General features: G+C 39.9%; 1 protein-coding gene across 7 annotated transcripts in view; it reads right to left on the reverse strand.

The window, feature by feature from the left end:
• The window catches only part of LOC141416629 (uncharacterized), a 61163-nt gene extending 49522 nt beyond the window's left edge, over positions 1–11641 (reverse strand). For 3 of the 7 annotated variants that reach the window (XM_074053725.1, XM_074053724.1, XM_074053726.1), the window contains exon 1: positions 10562–11641. Coding sequence is in view for 1 of the 7 variants with exons in the window: in XM_074053728.1 (XP_073909829.1) it covers positions 10562–10582 (21 nt within the window). In the remaining 6 variants the exon portion in view is untranslated. Of the gene's footprint in view, positions 1–851; positions 1107–10561 lie in introns of all 7 variants that reach the window. The other 4 variants (XM_074053727.1, XM_074053723.1, XM_074053729.1 and 1 more) reach the window with 4 other exon arrangements.
• Positions 11642–18944: the final 7303 nt, after the last annotated feature.

Below are 18944 nucleotides of genomic sequence, written 5' to 3' on the forward strand. Positions count from 1 at the left end.
ATACCTGGGGTGGGGGGGTGGTGATTTTTGTTTGGGAGGAGAACAGAGAGAGGGAGAGACTGGAGTGTAGATCAACAGAGGCCTGGATATAGGGAAACCTTGGACCATGTCCCAGAGCATTGGAAGGTTTTCAGATTGTGATGAATTTGGAAAAAGAAAGTGGCCTGTTTGAGGCAAAAATGGCTGACACTGTCTTCTCCTTATATCCCTGATGCAGTTCTAACTGCTCCACACCTAGTATTTGTCCAGGTCAAAAGTTCACAATCTCTCTCAGTTGGCTATTAGACTTGGGTTATGAGTTAGGGCATATGGTTTGGCGGGCAATTTTCATTAGTAATGGAGCTATACAAGAATGTGGAAGAAGAAACAGGAACTCTTTAAACAGTGTATGTCACCTAAGATTCCAAACTGAGGAATTTTAAGTAATCTAAGAGGATGACATATAGTTTGATAGAAATGATCATTTTTCTTACATTATGAGCAATGCACTCCAAATGAAAAATAGAGCATCAGTATATACAACAATGAAACAGCTAAAGAAGGACAACAGGCAGGGCAGGAGAGGTGAGCTGAGGTATGAGGGAAAGATTGAGGTCCAATTTTAAGTAACATGAGGAAATAAGTAGGAAAAAACCTCAACAAGTCATCAGTACCATGCAAGTGACAGCATACAAAGAAGCTGGTTAGTACTAAAATGTCAAGTTTAACAATTTATAACATTTCAAGTACTAGCAAAGAACACAATAAGCAAACATCAATAAAAGTTCTGATGACAAATCCATACACAATCAAAATTTCTTATTAAATTTAATCAATGCATAATTCACAAACCTCTCTCCATTCCTTCCTACCTAATATGGTTAGGAGCAGCATTCACAGAAGGCCAATATGTGAGGAATTTTGTCTCTTGCTTGAGACTACTGGAAGGTGTTGAAAGATGTAAGAGGTATGAGTCAGCAGGAGTCTCCAGATCTTTGTAGGTAGGCTTTCAAGGAAGTTCATTGGGTCCTTGGTTTCTCTGCTTCTGCTCTTTTGCTCCCTGCCATGATGTGAATCATACAGTTCCATGATATTCATCCCACACTAAGTGCTGCCTGGAGTCAGGCCTAAAAGTAACAGAGCCATTTGATAGGATATGGGCCTCCTTAACTGCCTTAAACAACTTTAATCTTGTAGCCTCATCAACTCATGAGTTGGCCATAGTGTGGGTAGTTCTTAATATATTCCTTCCTTCCCCCTCAGCATCTTTTAACTGATATTCTGAACTTGAGGACATCAACATACAGGTCATTTTCAACACCATTTCTCATTCTGTGGACTTCTTTTCCAGTCTTAAATGGAGTGGCAACTGACGCAATCTCCACTGACATTTCTCAAATCCTAATTATGAAATAGAGTCCTGAAATTGTTTCTAATACCCACTGGACATATTATGAATATTAATCAGAACTATTTTTTACATCCTGGAGAAGACATCTAGAAAAGACCTCAAAATCATGACCACAGAAACAAAAGTGAAAACAGTTTAGTTCAACATCACACATAATTGAATTTATGAAGTTCACTCAAAGACAACACCCAGAAGGTGTTTATACAGGACAGGTCTAATAAAAAGGGTCAAAATAAGAACATGGTTTAACGGATAAGATGGAAAAAGGATTTTCTCAGTTTGTACAAAAGAGTGCAAAGAAAATGCTTATGAAGCAAACATTTTAAAGTTTTTTGATCTTCCTGCTGTCATGCTCACCCTTACCCACCCTGAGCCTGATTCAGCAGAAAAGCTCTCTTTACTGTCACCCTCAGAACAGAATTATCACAGGGAATAATCTACCAGCAGTGAAAGTTGATTTAGCCACCTGTCATCAGCTGTTATCTCCCAAGTTCTTTCCCTTTCTTGGAAACCAAACATCTTTTTTCCCTAGCAAGTGTGCCATCTGCATTCCTTAATTTTGGGACAACCCACATAGTGCAATAATTTCATAAAATCTTCAAGGGTGAAGAACACATTCAGTGCTGAAAATGAGCCCTGCAAGGCAAAAGTTTCCATTGATCAGCACAGAAACCTGAGGATGTAACTCTGGGAGTACATCATGTTCTTTTACTCTAATCTTGTAGTGAGTAAACTCTAGGCGTCTACACTGATATTTATGAGAGAACATCTCAATTCAGTCATTTTAAGTTTCCACTAAAGTAAAATGTCAAATGCAGAAACTCAGTCTCTATGAGACTACCAAAATGTGACTATATTTGACTCTTAACCTCACAGTTATTTTTCTTGTGTTCAGAGAGAAGTGTAAATCCAGAATAACTATACATGTCAAAATCAAAACACTGAAGAGCAAACAGGACCATGGTAGCAACAGTTACATCTTAAGAAAGGAAAGAACACATGCCGGCATTTACCTGTGGCTCACCTGACTTCAAGTACTGTGCAGCTTCAAACTGGTAACACACCGTCTCAAGGAACACCAGACTTTGTTGAATTATATAGTTTTACAATATTTAACTCATTTGATCACTTAGAATGTGGTGAGTCTTTGGGAAAAATTCACTGGATTCATTTAAAATATTTTTGTTTGGTGTTGATTAATGAATTCTGTAACAATTGCATCCAGTAGGTTGATAAGCATGTTGAGTTATCTATTATCATTTTCTGCATTTTTCTCCTTCCTTTTTATTTTTTGGTTGGACAAGTGTTTGCGTTCAGGGTTTTATGTTTGCAAAGCAGATTCTCTACTAATTGAACTACACTTCCAGTCTTTTTGCTCTGGTTATTTTTGGAGATTGGGGCTCATGAAATATTTGCACTTCACAAAAAACATTGAAATATGACAATAAGTGAATCCTTGAGAAAATAAATGAATAGCATGGTGGTAGGTCAATTTCTGAGATGAGCAAGGCCCCAGGTTCTATTGAGAGCACTGGAAAAGACTAATCTAAACAAAATGATACTAACAAAAATGAAATAAACAAAAGAAATTAAAGTTTTAATAAACCTATAAAAATAGGATTACCTGTATTATTTCTATTGGTTTTCTCCTAGTGTTATTTCACTACTTCAAACCAATTAATCAATAACTTTCCAACAATGGATACTTCAATTTCCAAGGTAAAAGATGATTACAATACACAATACAGAAGGAAGAACTTTATAGACCCTGGTGGCTCACACTTGTCATGCTAACTACTTCAGAGGCTGAAGTCATGGTTTGAGGGACCCTTGTTTATCTGAGATGGTACCATTTATCACTTCACTAGCATTTATTTAGTTACCCCTTAAGGGGCAAAGGGTAACTCCAAAGTTGTTACTATTGGTCAAGACATTGTAAGAGTTTTAGTAATTCTGTGCCGGAACCATGGATGAAGAACACAGGTTTTTAAATGTATCACCAAACAAAATAACCTCAAATGAATATCACTTTTCTTTTAGCTGGAGATCCTAAAGGTCTCTGACTTTACCATGGTCCATCTCAGTTTCCACAATTGTCACAAATTACATTGTGACTAGACAAATTCTATGAATGAAAATGCAAACAACTGAAAACTTACTCAAGCAAAGTAATCTTGGTAACACTAGTGGTTAAGACCACCACCCCACCATCCTTCATGTTCCCATTATTCTTAGATACCAAACAAGTGAAGCACACACTTTTGATTCTTCCATGTTCCACTTCTAATTCATCATCTCACTTGATCATCTGAAAAAGTATCTTAACTATAGAAAGTATCCTAATGAAATTCTCTACTCTTTCCAGGCAATCTCTGACTCATCCTCAGGGTAAGGCACTGTATCAACCCCTCCTTTATTATTACATGAAACACAATTTCAAAGCTAATGATCTCTGGTATACAACCTAATTTGAGGCCCTCTTTTACCCATTATCTCTAGGCTTCTTTTTACTACTTTTTGGTCCTCTTTACTACTCTTGAAAAAACAGCCCTTGTTTGACTTTCCTTGAGACACCGGCACACACTGTTGTTGGAGTTGTCCTGCCACTGAGACCCTAAGTTCATATTTTGCCTCATTTTTCATTTCATTTTTAGAAAATGCTGTATAGACAAAGGCCAAAGAGAACATTAATTATGTTCATCAACCTTTGATAAGTTTCCAATCTCAACCCTCCCATTTGAAACCAAAGTACAAGTGCACCACCATTGCAGTGAGTTGTGCAATGTGAGCTCTCTGTAAATTTAGGGATGTAGTAAAACCCTAAGTAGCACATGTCGAGGATCTGGTTGTGTATTCAAAACCCTGCTTCCACAATTCAGGACCTTCAATTTTACCCCAAGAAGTTAAGAAGGAGTGGGAACACCCAGGATGATGGCTTCTCAGCTGGGAACCTACTACCTCCCACCATCACCTTACTTGGGGAGAGAATTAAGGGCTCCAGGATAGATGCGGTAACTCAGAGGTAAAGCACATGATGACAGGGTTCTGCTTATCTTTGCACATCCACACCCTATACTTAGGATGGAGGGGTACAAGGCACACCAGGCAACTAAAGGCATCAGATTCCAGCTCTGTTCTGCAGAGGACAAGGTCTCTACCACTGCTTCAAGCAGGTCCAACATCCTCATCCTCCTGAGAGGACCCTGGTCACAAACACTACTATGGCCTTCTATGGTGATTGGGGTTCTGCCCTCCAACCTAGCTGAGCACACACATAATGGGACTGAGATTGAGTGCCACAGTGTCCATATGAAAAGAAATCTTAGTGACTCAGAAAATGATTGGAACCAGAAAGTCATTTTCCAAGGATTAGACGGTGGTCGTTCCTCCCACCAGATTTGGGTTGGTCAGCCTATACAGTTCTTCCCTCCAGCAATTTTCACTGGCTATTGAACCTGGGCCCTGTCACCTTAGATCTCTGTGACAGAAGTGATACCCCACCTGGGAAAGTGGCAGGGCCAGTAAGTGATTCCAGATACATACCTTAGGAGACCAGGCCTCCTCACTGGACACTAGGTTCCCTAGTGTGGGGACGCATTGTATTTAAGCAGAACCTGCACCTGGCTTTTCCAAAAGAACTCTATTACTTTCACGTGCAAATGGGGCTAAGTGTCTGCTAAGAATACGGTCAACATCTAAACATATAGCCACTGATTTCACAGAAGGATCTATTTGTAGGACAGGGCAAGTGAGACTTCAATAGAATAGGACAAAAAGCCAGGTGTGGTCACAGTTGTTGCTATCAGTAACTTGTCTATATGGACAAGGATTTCTCACACCTATTCCCTCAATCTACCCATTATCAGTCAAGAAAGCAAGAACAAGCAGGATGCCAGTAGCTCACACCTGTAATCCTAGCTACTTAGGAGGAAGAGATCAGGAGGATCATGTTTTGAAGCCAGACCAGGCAAATGGTTTGTGAGACCATGTCTTAACAAAACACTTCACAAAAAAGGGATGGCAGAGTGACTCAAGGAGTACACCCTGACTTCAATCCCCACTTATGCAAAAAAAAAAAACAAATGAAGAACATACTAATAAGTAAGCCCAATTATTAAGTAGAAGAGAAACTGTAGCTATAACACCAAAATGGCAGAGACTGAAAGGCATTTCCTGTAGTAAGCAGAGGGTCTTCCTTAGACCAGCCTGTGATTCACCACTTCCCAAGCACTTCTCACTGGCTAGGGATCCAGAACCCACTCCTTGAGATCTAAGAAACAGAAGAAGTTCCTACCAGGGAGAGTGCAAAAACCAAATATTGAACCCAGTAACATCACTCAGCAGTTTAGGCCTCCTCCATGGTGCCTACCCAGTCCAGCCTGGGGACTCATTATAGTTAAGCAGAGCCTGCTTTTCAGAATGGACCCTTGGTCTTCAACTGGGAAATGGAGCCTGGCATATGCTGAGAGAATGTCACATGCTTTTTACCATGGGAACAATTTTTCTTTGATCTCAGGAAAATTGTGGTTCCAGGCCAGGAAAATGGAAAATCTGTGCATGAAGATAATATCATATCCACGGTTCACACACAAGGAACAAATAATAAAAAATATGAGGAGACAGGGAAATGTGGATTGTCAGTCAAAAAGCATTGTGGAACTTCCTCAGACTGCTTTTGTAAAAAGCATGGACTCCATTCTCAGTACATAAATTAACATCATGAAAAAACATGGCATCTCTCCATTCACAATCAGTCTGTTCTCTGAGCCATTCTTGGCAGTCACCTTGCAACCCCCTTGGAATCTAGGAAGGAGAAGATAGATATTTTCTTCATGACTTAAAACAAAATCTACCCCCAACAGTAGACTCTCCTTTGGAAGGACCATCCTCTGGATAACAACTTCTGAACTTCTCCCAAAACTATAGCTGAGTGATAACAACTAGACCACACATGTGACTGGAACCCTTTAACTATGCATATCTTTGGCCCCTGTCCCCTGTTTTTTGCCTTTAAAATCTTTGCCAATTTCATGTCTGTACCCTGCATATGATGAGCATGAGCTCAGTGCTTACACTGCTTCATCCCACAGCATATCCCTATCTGTGTAATGATTCTCCTTTCCCTGCTTCTTTCATTGAAATTGAAAGGTAATTAGCTGGAACCAGAATGAGGAGTCTAAGGAGCTTGGCCCTTGGGTCCAAAATTCTATTTTCAGAATGATAATATTGATTGCTGAAAAATCATAGGCAATGGACTCATTTCACAAAGCCTTTCTTGGGACAGTCTAAAGGAGAATCAAAGGATTGTAGGCAAGCATGTTGAAGAAACAGCAAAGTGGAAATACTATGTACACAGAAGTTAATATCAGTACAGACTTAGGAATCACCAAAGGATTATATGGAAATTATGAAGATGAAGATACAAGAGGTTCAAAGAAACCATCACTATAGGTACTCAACAGAGGACAAGAACAAAGAATCAACATGAAAGTGAATTAAGGGGGCAGGTGGAAGGGGGCAGGGGGAAGGGGATAGGGAGAAGGGAGGATAAATGACCCACACCTTGTATGCACATATGAATAAAAGGAAAAATAAAAAAGAAAGTGAATGAATGTATGCACCCAGAAGAGAAAGAAAATATTTTAAACATTTTAAAATTCACAGAATGTGTTACCTATATCTGTATTTTGTAAACTGTTGAAACTTCTCTAGACTAGAAGCTAAGAACATAGATCACAAAAAAACAAAACAGTGTTAGGAAATTAAGAAATGAACAAAAATTCTGTATTTTCTTCCTCACTAATGGTATTCAAGGAAAATCTTTGCTTAAGATCATTGAAAGTGAACTATGGAGTAGGTCATCATACTTATAATATGAAAAATTAGTAAGAACAGTTGTACATGGGTTGAAGAAAATAGTGGAGAACACAACAATATGCTGGCCCTGTCTGAAAGCAGCACATCTTTATTTGAAAGGCATTTAGCTTACTTAGAAAAGGCATTTACACATTCAGAAAATTACTAACAATATTTTTAAACATACTTGGTTTCATAAAGGGGGAGAGAAAACGTGATAATATAATTAATAAAGGGCTGCATCTACCAGACGTGCTCAAGTGGTGTAGAGCATGCCTTATCAATCACAAGACCCTGAGTAATAAATAAGTAAATAAATAGGTATATAAATGATTTCACCAAGATTGCACTACACCAGCTAAATGCACAGTACATCATTTTGCTGAATTTATAATAACAATCAGAACTTCAAATAGAAGAACACTATTTACAAAAAACAAAGGAATAGCACAAAAAGAATGACAGGCAGAGGAAGGGGTGAGATGGGGGCCAGAGTAACATGAAGGAACAAGTAGGAAAAATGTTCAACACCACAGATCATCAGTATAGCACAAACAGCAGCATGCAAAGAAGCTGTTTAATGCTAAGTGGACAAGTGTAATAAATTAGGACATTCCCCATATTGGCAAGTCTGAGAATAAGCAAATAGCCATAAAATTTCAGATAAATACATACACTATCAAAACTTCCTAAGAAATTTCAATTATCCATACTCTACAGAGCACCAATCCCAAAACCCCCACCCAAAAAGAATATTCTGCTAACAGTGTAGAACACTAGGGCAACTTTACATAATTGAAATGAGCAAAATCTTCTGGGTCAACCTTACCACAAGGGATATGATTTATGGACTTGAGTCTTTGTGAAAGATCCATTACTCCAAAATGTTGTCATGCACTCACTTTAAGGTGAGGGAAATACTCAGTGTCAGCTTTTGACATACTCTGACCTTAGTGAGCTATCTTAACCTTTGTCAATGTACACTGAGATGTATTAATTCCAATTTTATTTTCAGAAACCTTCTGATCTCTTCCACAATTTTAGGTTTGCTAAGTATATCGATATTGTTTATGCCTAAATGGTAACTATGAAGACTATTCAATGTGTACTCTTTACTTAATGAACCATACTTCACTTTTACTCAACTTAAGTGCCTTGCCTAAATTCATCTCAAACAAGTCATAAGTACCAAGAATGGACATTCTGGTAAAATTACCAAACATTCCCCCAAAGACCCCAAATGTTAGGAGCTGTGCTGTGTATCTTTGCCATCACTTCTGATAACAAATAAATGGTGTTACCAACACCAACCAACTTTGAAACACCAACAAATTGTCCTTCAATTCATACTGACACCATCCAGACTTAGCAGTCCTTCCAACTTCTGGGCAGTGTGAAACAGACAACAAGTCACAGCACATGTCTGCTTTGTCCGGTCACACCAGTCACATTCCTAGTCATAAAGAGTTACCACTCTGAGACAAATCATTAGAATAAATGCAAACATTGCCTCAATGGGGCTTAGGAAAACAAACAGTCTCCTCTTACCTCAGAAACTTCAAGGATTTCAGAATCACTTCGCTAGAAAGTAACACAAGAACAAAAACTTTTAATTTATACTACACATCTACATCATCTTCTAAATGCACCAACTTTTTGCCCCATCAGGAAATATATAAAGATGGCTTTCTCTAAGCCTGGGCCTAACAGAGTTGTTTTCATTGGCACAAATTACACTCTTTCTAACCATCTACTTCAACACAAAAGTTAAGTGGTGAAATGATATATTCTGAAGTTGTAACACTCATAAATATCTACAATTAACCCACATTTCCAATGATTTCTGCACTAGAAAAGGAGCACACAACCAACATTCTTCCCATTATCCCATTATCCTTTGCAAACTCAGATATTCCTCCAACCACTGTCCAAATGTCCTTTTTTTGCATAAAAAATGATTATGAAGTAATCATTGCAAATATCCTCAAAATGGTTTGTAAATAGTTGTAAGGTGTATTTGACAATTTAAGCCTCAGTCATCAAACAAATCACACTGTAATGTCACCATAAGATCATGAAGAACCCAGGTCCCTGTGGTTCATGCCTGTTATCCTAGCTGCTCAGGATACAGAGATCAGGAGGGTCCTGGTTCAAAGCCCATGCTAGCAAAAAAGTTCTTGAGACCCTATCTCAAAAAAACCCATCAGAAGAAAAGGCTAGTGGAGTCACTCAAGTGATTAGAGCACATGCTTAGCAAATGAGAGGACCTGAGCACAAATCCCAATGCAGTGTAAAAAACAAAAACAGTCATGAAGATCCTAGCACTGGTAGCTCCTCTCTGTAAATGTAGGTAATGGGGAGACTGACATGACTACAGTCAAAATCAGCTAAGCAAAATTGTTTACCAGACATCATTTACAAAATAGGAGATATGGTTGAAGTGGTTGAGCTCTGCACTGTAAATGCAAAATTATGATTTCAAACCTCAGTTCCCAAATATAACACAAGTAACAAGGACACAAGACCATGATGATCACAGGAGCATACTGTTCTTTCTAATCTCCATGTCTGTCCACTCCTAATTTATTTCTTCTCCTGTTTTCTCCTCTCTTTGAGAGCAAATTGCCTTTCTGCCTAGAGATGCCTACATACCTTTCTTTTGGGGCTTTCCCACTAGAATAATTTTCTAGAGTCATGGTCTAAGTTAATCATCATTTCATTACAAAACAATATTCTAGAAACAACTTGTGGAAATTAACAGTTAAGTCAGAAAGGAAAAAATGTGTCCCCTCCACTCAGAAGCCAACCACGTGCACATGTGGATTCGCGTTTCCAATGAATCTGGCAATGTGCGGAATTCATGGAAATTTAGGGACTGATTAGCAGCACGGAGAAGCACTGCATTGAAGGGACAGTGCAGAGAGTTTAGCCAAGTCTTCCCTTGAATCTGATGGATTCAAAGGGAAGTCAGGTCACAGTGAGGATTTATGGGGACACTGCACAGGAGCGCCCTGTCCTGCCACATACTCCAAAAGTACTCAGGAGACTCCCCAGCCAGCTCAGACTGCAGAATAGGAATTTGCAGATTAGTTTCCCACTAGGGCTGTGGACTGGGATGAAGTCGTCTCACAAGAATACAGACAGAGCTCAAGGCTCCCCCAGCACAGCCACCTTCCAGTCACTCAAGGACTGAAGGCCCCAACCACATGATCAGGGAGCAGATTCCAGGAGGAACAGGGCCCAGTCAAAACCACCGCAGCTTCTGGATCCAACAGTCCCTCCACCCAGCACTGCAGATGCCCAGCCGCCTCTCACCATTTCCCGCTTCTGACGCATCTTGGTGACCTCACTATGGTTCTGCAGCCAGAAGATTTCACAAAGCTGCTGGAGCTCTGTACCCGGATAATTGGCAGCAGGCTTGTGGTAAATATGGCGATAATGAGGAAGGCAACGTGAACCGCCTACCACTGTCGCTCCTCATTGGACAGGTGGTGCAGGCGATTGAACAGCAGCTCTGATTGGCTAATGGATAAAGAGCCCAACCCCCCAAGCCCTTGACTGATGGGAACATGTAGTGGAAGGGTGGGGGGATGCTAAACTAGTGACTTGAAAGGACAGATTCCAGCAGCCCTTGCCAATCCAGCTTCCTTTGTTGGAAATATGTTTTAGTTTGTGGGTTAACTACTTAGGAAAATTTGCACTGGCCATCGGGAATTAGCACGTGCCTCTTATCATATTCACTGTGACCTTATTGCATACTCCTCTTAAAAATGGGACAATAGGTTTACTCAGAGAATTCTACATTCAATATTCCTTGGGAAAATTCATCATGTCTGTTAAAGAGGGGAGATTCACGTAGGCTAGGACACAGGAAGTCGATGTTGCACTGATTGTCAAACTCTGGAAAGTGGAATGAGGCAGATGGCCATGGATTCCTCAGAACTCATGCTTCAACCTAATCATTTGCACCTAAGAAAATAAAAACACATTGCCAAAAAAAGCAATTTACTTATTTCATGTATGAACACCCACCTCATAAAGAACCAGATAAAATAGACTGGAGATGTGGTTCAAGCAGTTGAGCACCTGCTCTGTAAATACTAAGCTATAAGTTCAAACTTCAGTCCCACAAAATAAAACTAGGAAACAAGCAAGACCAAGATGATCACAGGAGAAAACTGATTTTGCCATTCTCCATGTCTGTCTATACCCAAATTCTTTCTTCTCCTGTTTTATCCTCTATTTCAGAGCAAATCACCTTTCTTTCTTAAAATCAGAGTCTAAGTTAATCAGCATTTCATTATAGAAAAATATTCTAGAAACTACCTGAGGACAATTAACAGTTAAGTCAGGAAGGGCAAAAAGCATTCCAACCACTCAGAAGACAAACACGTGCACATGTGGATCTGTATTTCCAAAGAATCTGACAATGTGCAGAATTTGTGGAAATTTAAGGACTTATTTGCAGCACTAAGAAGCGCTGGATTTAACACACAGAGCACAGAGTTTACCCCATGCTTCCCTTAAACCTGAAGGTCTCAAAGGGAAGCCAGGTCACAGTAAGGAGTTTCAGGGACACTGCAAAGGAGGACCTTGGCCCAGCACAAACTGAATAAGTACACACTGGTATCTCCAGCCACCTCAGTTGGTAGATAGGGATTTGCAGGCAGAAACTCCTAGAAGGGCTGTGAGCTGGGCGAAGTCACCTCAAAGAGAAATGAGTGGTTAAAGGCCCCCAGTACACCACCACCTTAAGGTGGCAGAGGATCTAAGAACCAACAATGTGATCAGGGCTCACTTTGTGGAACCAACAAGGCAGAGCCAGTCAAAACCACCACTGCTTCTGGTTCCAACAGTCACTCTACCCAGCATGGCAGATGCCCAGACACTCTTTCAACACTTCGCTTTTCTGATGCTTCCAGGTGACCTCCCTATGTTCCTGCAGTCAGAAAATTTCACACAGCTACTGGAGCTGGGAAACCTGACAACTCTCCAGCAGACACGTGGTAAATAAGGCAATAATGTGGAAGGCAACCTAGAACTCTTACCACTGTCGCCAAGAAAGCTAAGATTAAAAATAGGATCCACCAGTCCCTTGCTAAATTTCCCATTTAATTGTGTTTTCCCTGTATTCCATTTTGTTTTTATTATTAGTATATCAAATATATTTTTTAATTTTTACATGTAATGCTCTTTCACTTTGCAATGTATATTTCCAGTTTATATTAATGCATTTTGTTGTCTTTTGTGTGTGTGTGTGTGTGTGTGTGTGTGTGTGTGTGTGTGTATTACTTCGGGTTTAGCCCAAGACTTTGTAATTAGTAGAAAAGCTGTCCAGTGGTGAGCTACACACTTATGTATTTTTATTTTGAGACAGAATCTAGGAAATAACCCTAACTGGCATCCAATCGATAATCATTGTGCAACATCCTCCCCAGTGGCTGGGATTTAAACTGTGTAACAACACAACTGAGTCTTTCATCCACATTTTTGTGGTTCTGATATTTGAACTTTGTCCTAACACTTCCTCAGCAGACACATCAAATGCCTGCAGTACACTTCCAAATAACATTACATAGGGTCAGGATAAATGCAGGTATCATGGAATGCTCCAGTGTCTTCCATTCCATACCAATTCAGTTACTCTCATTCATAATTTCCCTCTAAGCAACTGTAAGTACTCAGCACCTACATTTAAATATGATAACAAATGTGAATAAATGATTTTGAAGACCGGAGGCATGGATCAAGTGTTAGACCACGTGCCTAGCAAATTTGAATCCCTAACTTTAAACCCCAGTATGCCCAAGGGGAAGAAAGGATTTAGTGTATCTTCATTTAATTCTTTTCAGTACTCTTTCTTTCTGGGATCTTTATTTCTAACCACCTTTTCCTTCTCTCCAAAAATGCATTGCAATTTTTGCAATACTAGTGCACATGTGACATAGTCTGTAAATAATATTCAATTTTCATTCTCTCGTTCAGAATGAATAATGATGATTGCTTTAGGAAGAAGTGTCCAACCATAGAGAGCTGCCAAAAGAGAAGATTCTCAAAATCCAAGTCATCTCTTAAATGTGAGTAGGAGGTTTGTCTTAAGAAGTAGAGCTCCTGCTTTACAAATTCAAAGTCCTGAGTTCAAAACCCATTCCTCCAAAAAATGTTTAATACATCTTTTTTGGTAGCATTAAATAGATGCTGAAAATTATCGATTATAAGACATTTTGTAAAGGATAGCAAGAATGAACTGCCTGTAATTACAGTTTCAGATACAATGCAAAAAAAGTGAGTTCATTTTTGTAAACTTTGATGATCATGACAACGAGGATAAAATTGTAATTAAGAAATATCATAGTATGTGCTGGTTTGTGGTGGCTGATGCCTGTCAATTCATCTACTCAGGAGACAAATGTTGATAGGATCATGATTTGAGAACAACTGTGGAAAAAGTTAATGCAACATCATCTCAGACAATAACTCTGTATGGTGGTATTTGCAAATAATTCCACCTCCATGGGAGGTATCCATGGAAGGATTATAGTTATGAGGCAGCCATAGTCAAAATGGGAGGCCTATATGAAAAAATAACCAAAATAGCATTAAATAACTTGGGAGTCTGTCTTGAGCTCCAAATGCCCATGTCCATGGTCAGAAATGTGTGACAGAGCCTGTCAGAACAGAGCAAAACAGAGAAAGATTTTGTCCTTGAGACCTTGTCACAGACTTCAGCTACTAGTGGTCAGTTGGGTGGGTGCAGTGGACTGCACATGTGGGGAGGAGTAGACGATTTCCTTGAAGAACCTCAGAGTTTTCCTTGCTTGACTCAGTGCTCCAGGTTAGTCAGTGAGCAAGGGGTGCAATCAGGTATGTTTCTGAGCAGTCTGTTAACAAAGTCCCCAACTTGTCCAAGCACAAAACATAAAGAAAAACAAAGAAACACAGATTCTATTATCTATATCATCGACAATGATCCAATTGTATTTGGAAATTGGAAAGACAACAAAACAAGAACAACAAAAAGACCACACCTTACAGTGTTCAATATCAGGGCTATTGAACACAAACAAAATATAATCAAAACATAAATCCTGTTTAATACTAGGCAAAATTAAATTATTCTTGCAATTCCAACATTTTAGAACCAACACAATAAATATGCACATATCCAGTAATGATCAAGTGATAAATTCATATACCATCAAATTTAGCTAAATTTTATTTCATCCAATTATCCATAAAAGAATTTTTCCCAATTCTGAGTAAAATTTATGAAACTTGCATGCTAAGGCATAATTTCATCATTAAAACCTTACAGGCAAGGAGCACAAAAAATTCCTAACTACTTAATTTAACTGCAATTTCATAGAAAAAAGATTCCATGAAAGAAACAAAAGGGAAGCTGCTCAAGGATGCAGCCTGTTGAGCCTACACTACATGAGGAGAAGGTTGTACACATTTTTAAACTTAGAGACCACTGTCTCTGTGCAGATGCATCCCATGGTGGCTCACTTTGAGAGAGAGAGCCTAAAAAGGAACATACAAAAGGAGGAAATTTCACTCTGGAACCTACCCACACACAATTCTCCACACTTACACGATGAAATGGCTCACTATGACAACGGCTCATTGGAAAGGTGTCAAACTCTCATCCAGAGCCAATTCAATACTGAAAGCTGTGCTGTCCTTTCCTGGCATTGCTAAACTCAAGTGGATTCCCCAACACCAATGGGCATCCCATGTTTTAATTCTGAGGACATCTGGAATGCAGAACTGTAGACATTTGATAAGTTTAGCACTGAGTTCCCAAGAAACTGGCAGTAGTGCAGGTTCCAGTCTCACATGTGTCTGCTCTGTGTGGTCACCATTCCTCATTTTTTGTGGTACTGGGGTTTGAATCCAGCACCTCACACTTGCTAGGTAGGTGTTGTATCACAAGAGCCACTCCAAAAGCCCTTCCTTATGTTCAGGATTTTTGAGATAGTTTCTTACAAATGGTTTGCTTAGATTGGCTAATTATCCCACAGCTTGCTTCAAGCCATGATCCTCCTGATCTCTATTTTCTAGATAGGATTCCAGGTGTGAGTTACTAGTGCAGAGCACCATTTCCTATCTTGAAGATATCTGGTGGTGGCACTGTGCACCATCTTACTAGTAACGTAAAGACACTACCTCAAATAGACCAAGAACAAACAACCAAATATGCTCCTATTGCTCAGGACATTCTGAGTTTTACTTACTCCATAGCAGAACCTGGGACTGAGGGCAACACAAATGAATTCTGAAATTAATAAGCCACTTTATCCATCAGGCACATCACAAAGGTATCTTTTTTCCACTATCCATGACAGGCATTCTCAGTTGTCACAAACTACATTGTGACTAGACCAAGGATCTGAATATAAAAGCAAACAGTAAAAAATTTACCCAGGATTACCCAGGTAATCCTTGTGAACACTGGTGATTAAAGATCACCATCTCACCATTTTTCCTATTGTCAATACACTTAGATGTCCTTCCCTTTTAAATCTCCAACAAGGCAAGTGCAAACTTTCAATTTCCACACTTTATGCCTCAAAATCAATAGCTCAATTAATCACAAGAAACTGAACACTCATTAAGCAAATGGTCCAGGATGTTCTCTGCTTACTCCAGGTCTGTGATCTCTGACCATATCCTATAAGAACCAGTAAATAACACCTCATTTACTGACACTCTAAGGACTGGCTAGGCTCAAAAAAAGACATTCTGCTATAGGAGAAGATGGTGTCCCACTGCAACATGGGACAATATTCATCTACCTCCAGTCCTTTGCAATGTATGCTTACTAACTTTTCTTCTTTCCAACAGAAGGCTTTAGACCTGGTGGCCTCTTTTGATGCCTTCACACTGAGAAAACTCTGTGAATTAGATTGGCCTTCATTTCATGTGGGATGGCCTGCTGAGGGGACCTTTGATTTGCCTACAGCCTATCAGGTGGAATGGGTCATCATGGGACAACCTGGACACCCCGACCAGATTCCTTACATTCTGACTGGATTGAACTGTTATCTGAAAACCCTTCCTGGCTACAAAAGTGCATAAAGGAGGCACAGACTGCTCAAAGGTTCTCCTATCCACTAAGCCCACCAAACCATCATTATCTGCATGTATGGAAGGTAAAAAGGCTTGTCCTCTATAAATGACTTTTAGATACAAATTTTTCAGCTATCTCTAAGCATTACATATTGTGCCTGTACTTGTCCACTGATTTGAAGACAGAAAGACAAAAATGAGGAAAGAAAGATTCAAGGCCAAAATGGTCACATTTAGAAGATACCTCAGATTACAATCATTGCTGTGTGTACAATGTTATTTATCAGTGCTGTGTGCATAACAGACAAATTCATATAAGAAATATCTAGTCCTAGATATTTAAAATTATTTGATGTATTTAAAAGTAGTAATATATGTAAATAGCTTTTTAAAAATCTTGGGAAATACTGTGCATAATAATGGAGTTGTAAAACCACCTCTGAACAATGTACTGTCTAGATTTGTTTATTGGGTTGATGGGGGTAAATAGAAAAAAACTACAAAAAGTATTTTGTTAGTATGTGTTAGAGAATTTCAGAATATCCATTACCCTATATGTTGTGTGTTTCATTTAACTCTGCTATACTGTACATATTGTGTATATACTGCACAAATGAGTCCTAATTTTATAACATCTAGCCTCTACATATTAAAGAGGTTTGTCAGTGTATAATTTATGTTCCCTTTTTAATCACTGATCTCTATAACTGGAAACAACAAAATCTGTCTTTTTCTGACAAGCCCCAGGGGCTAATCTCTCTTCTTCAGACTGTGTTTTTCACTCATCAGCCTACCTGGGATTATTGCCAGCAGCTCCTACAGGCTCTCTTCACAGATGAAGAGCGAGACCATGTTCAGTGGGAATCCAGAAAACATGTCCTGGGCCTGGATGGGACTCCTACCAGGAATCAAGACATTCTGGGGACCATCTTTCTCTTAGTTCATCCTAACTGGGATCTGAACTCCCATGCAGATAATGATGCTCTTGCCATCTATCACTGGGTCCTTCTTATGGCAGTCTGAGCTGCAGCCCAGAAACCCACAAATTTGTGTAAGGTGAGTGAGGTTATACAAGGCTCAGAAAAGTCCCCTTCAGCATTCCTGGAGCACATCCCAGAGGCATATAGGACATGCATTCCTATAAACTCAGAGGTGGCAGAAAATAAAAGGGCAATAAATATTGCTTTTACTTCCTAGTCCACCCTAGACATTAGAAAGAAATTACAAAAACTAGAGGGATTTAAAGGGAAATTATTGTCAGAATTAGTAAAAATAACACAACATGTTTATAATAATAGAGACATTCCAAAAGATTGGCCAAAAAGCTTTCAAAGCTAATGATGGCAGCTCTTCAAGTTCCCATCTCTAGGCCCTTAAGAAGTTCTGGGCCCCCTCCCAAGTGACAGCTTACAAAAATCTTAGGGCCCCACTCAAAAAGGACCAATGTACTTATTGTAAAAAGAAAAGGGGACACTGGAAAAATGAATGCCCTAAGAGAAAAGGGGGGAACCAAAATGTCCTCCAACTGGAGTGATGGGGCCGGGGCTCACTGCCACCACCCCTCCCCCCTGTAGACCATGGTTACCCTTCAACTGGGGGGCAAATAAGTCAAATTCTTATGTGATACTGGCATGGCCTATTCAGTTATTATAAAAGCAGAGGGCCCCTTACCTAAAGAAAAATTGTCTATTCAAGGGGCCACAGGAGCTCAACAAGACTACCACTGGTCAGAAAGCTGAATTACTAACCTAGGAGGAGGGACTGTAACCTATTCTTTTCTGGTGATTCCTGACTGTCCCCACCCCTTGCTGGGCTGAGACCTCCTACACAAGTTACAAGCCACCATCTCCTTCTAGAAAAAGGAAACTTATCTGGACATCCAAGGCCAACCTCCTATCAAATTGTTGTTGACTTGTCCCTTAAGTGAAGAATATCTTCTGTCTATGACAGAACAAAAGCCTCCAAAGACCCCCGATCTGTCGGAACTCAGAAAAAGAGTTCCCCATGTATGGGCAGAATCTAACCCACCGGGGCTAACTAATCATCATGCCCCAACAGTGGTCCAACTTACTTCATAGGCAATGCCTTTTGCAGTTAAACAGCACCCTGTTAATGTAGAGGCAAAAAAGAGAAATTGCCGTCCACATCAAGATGCTAAGGGAAGCAGGAATTTTGGTTCCATGTCACTCACCATGGAACACACCTCATCCTGCGGCTTCCAATCCCTATACTTTCCTCAGCCTCTTACCTCCTAGCCACCAAGTGTATACCATCTTGGACCTAAAGGATGCCTTCTTCAGTCTCCCATTTGCAGAGGTGAGTCAACCCATTTTGCCTTTGAATAGACTGATCAGTAGGAGGGATTTTCTGGCCAATTAACCTGGACAAGACTGCCACAGGGGTTCAAGAACTCCCCTACCCTGTTTGATGAAGCCCTCAGCCAGGATCTTATAGTGCTCAGAGCAGAACACCCGGGGGTAATACTGTTATCTCTCATTGATAGCTGAAAATGAGACTGATTGCAGGGAGGCCACTGAGGACCTACTTAAAGATCTGGGAGACAAAGCGTACCATCTCTCAGCTAAAAGGGCCCAATTATGTACCCCCACAGCTACTTACTTGGGCT

Source organism: Castor canadensis, chromosome 14, assembly GCF_047511655.1.
Source record: "Castor canadensis chromosome 14, mCasCan1.hap1v2, whole genome shotgun sequence".
Taxonomy (NCBI): Eukaryota; Metazoa; Chordata; class Mammalia; order Rodentia; family Castoridae; genus Castor; species Castor canadensis.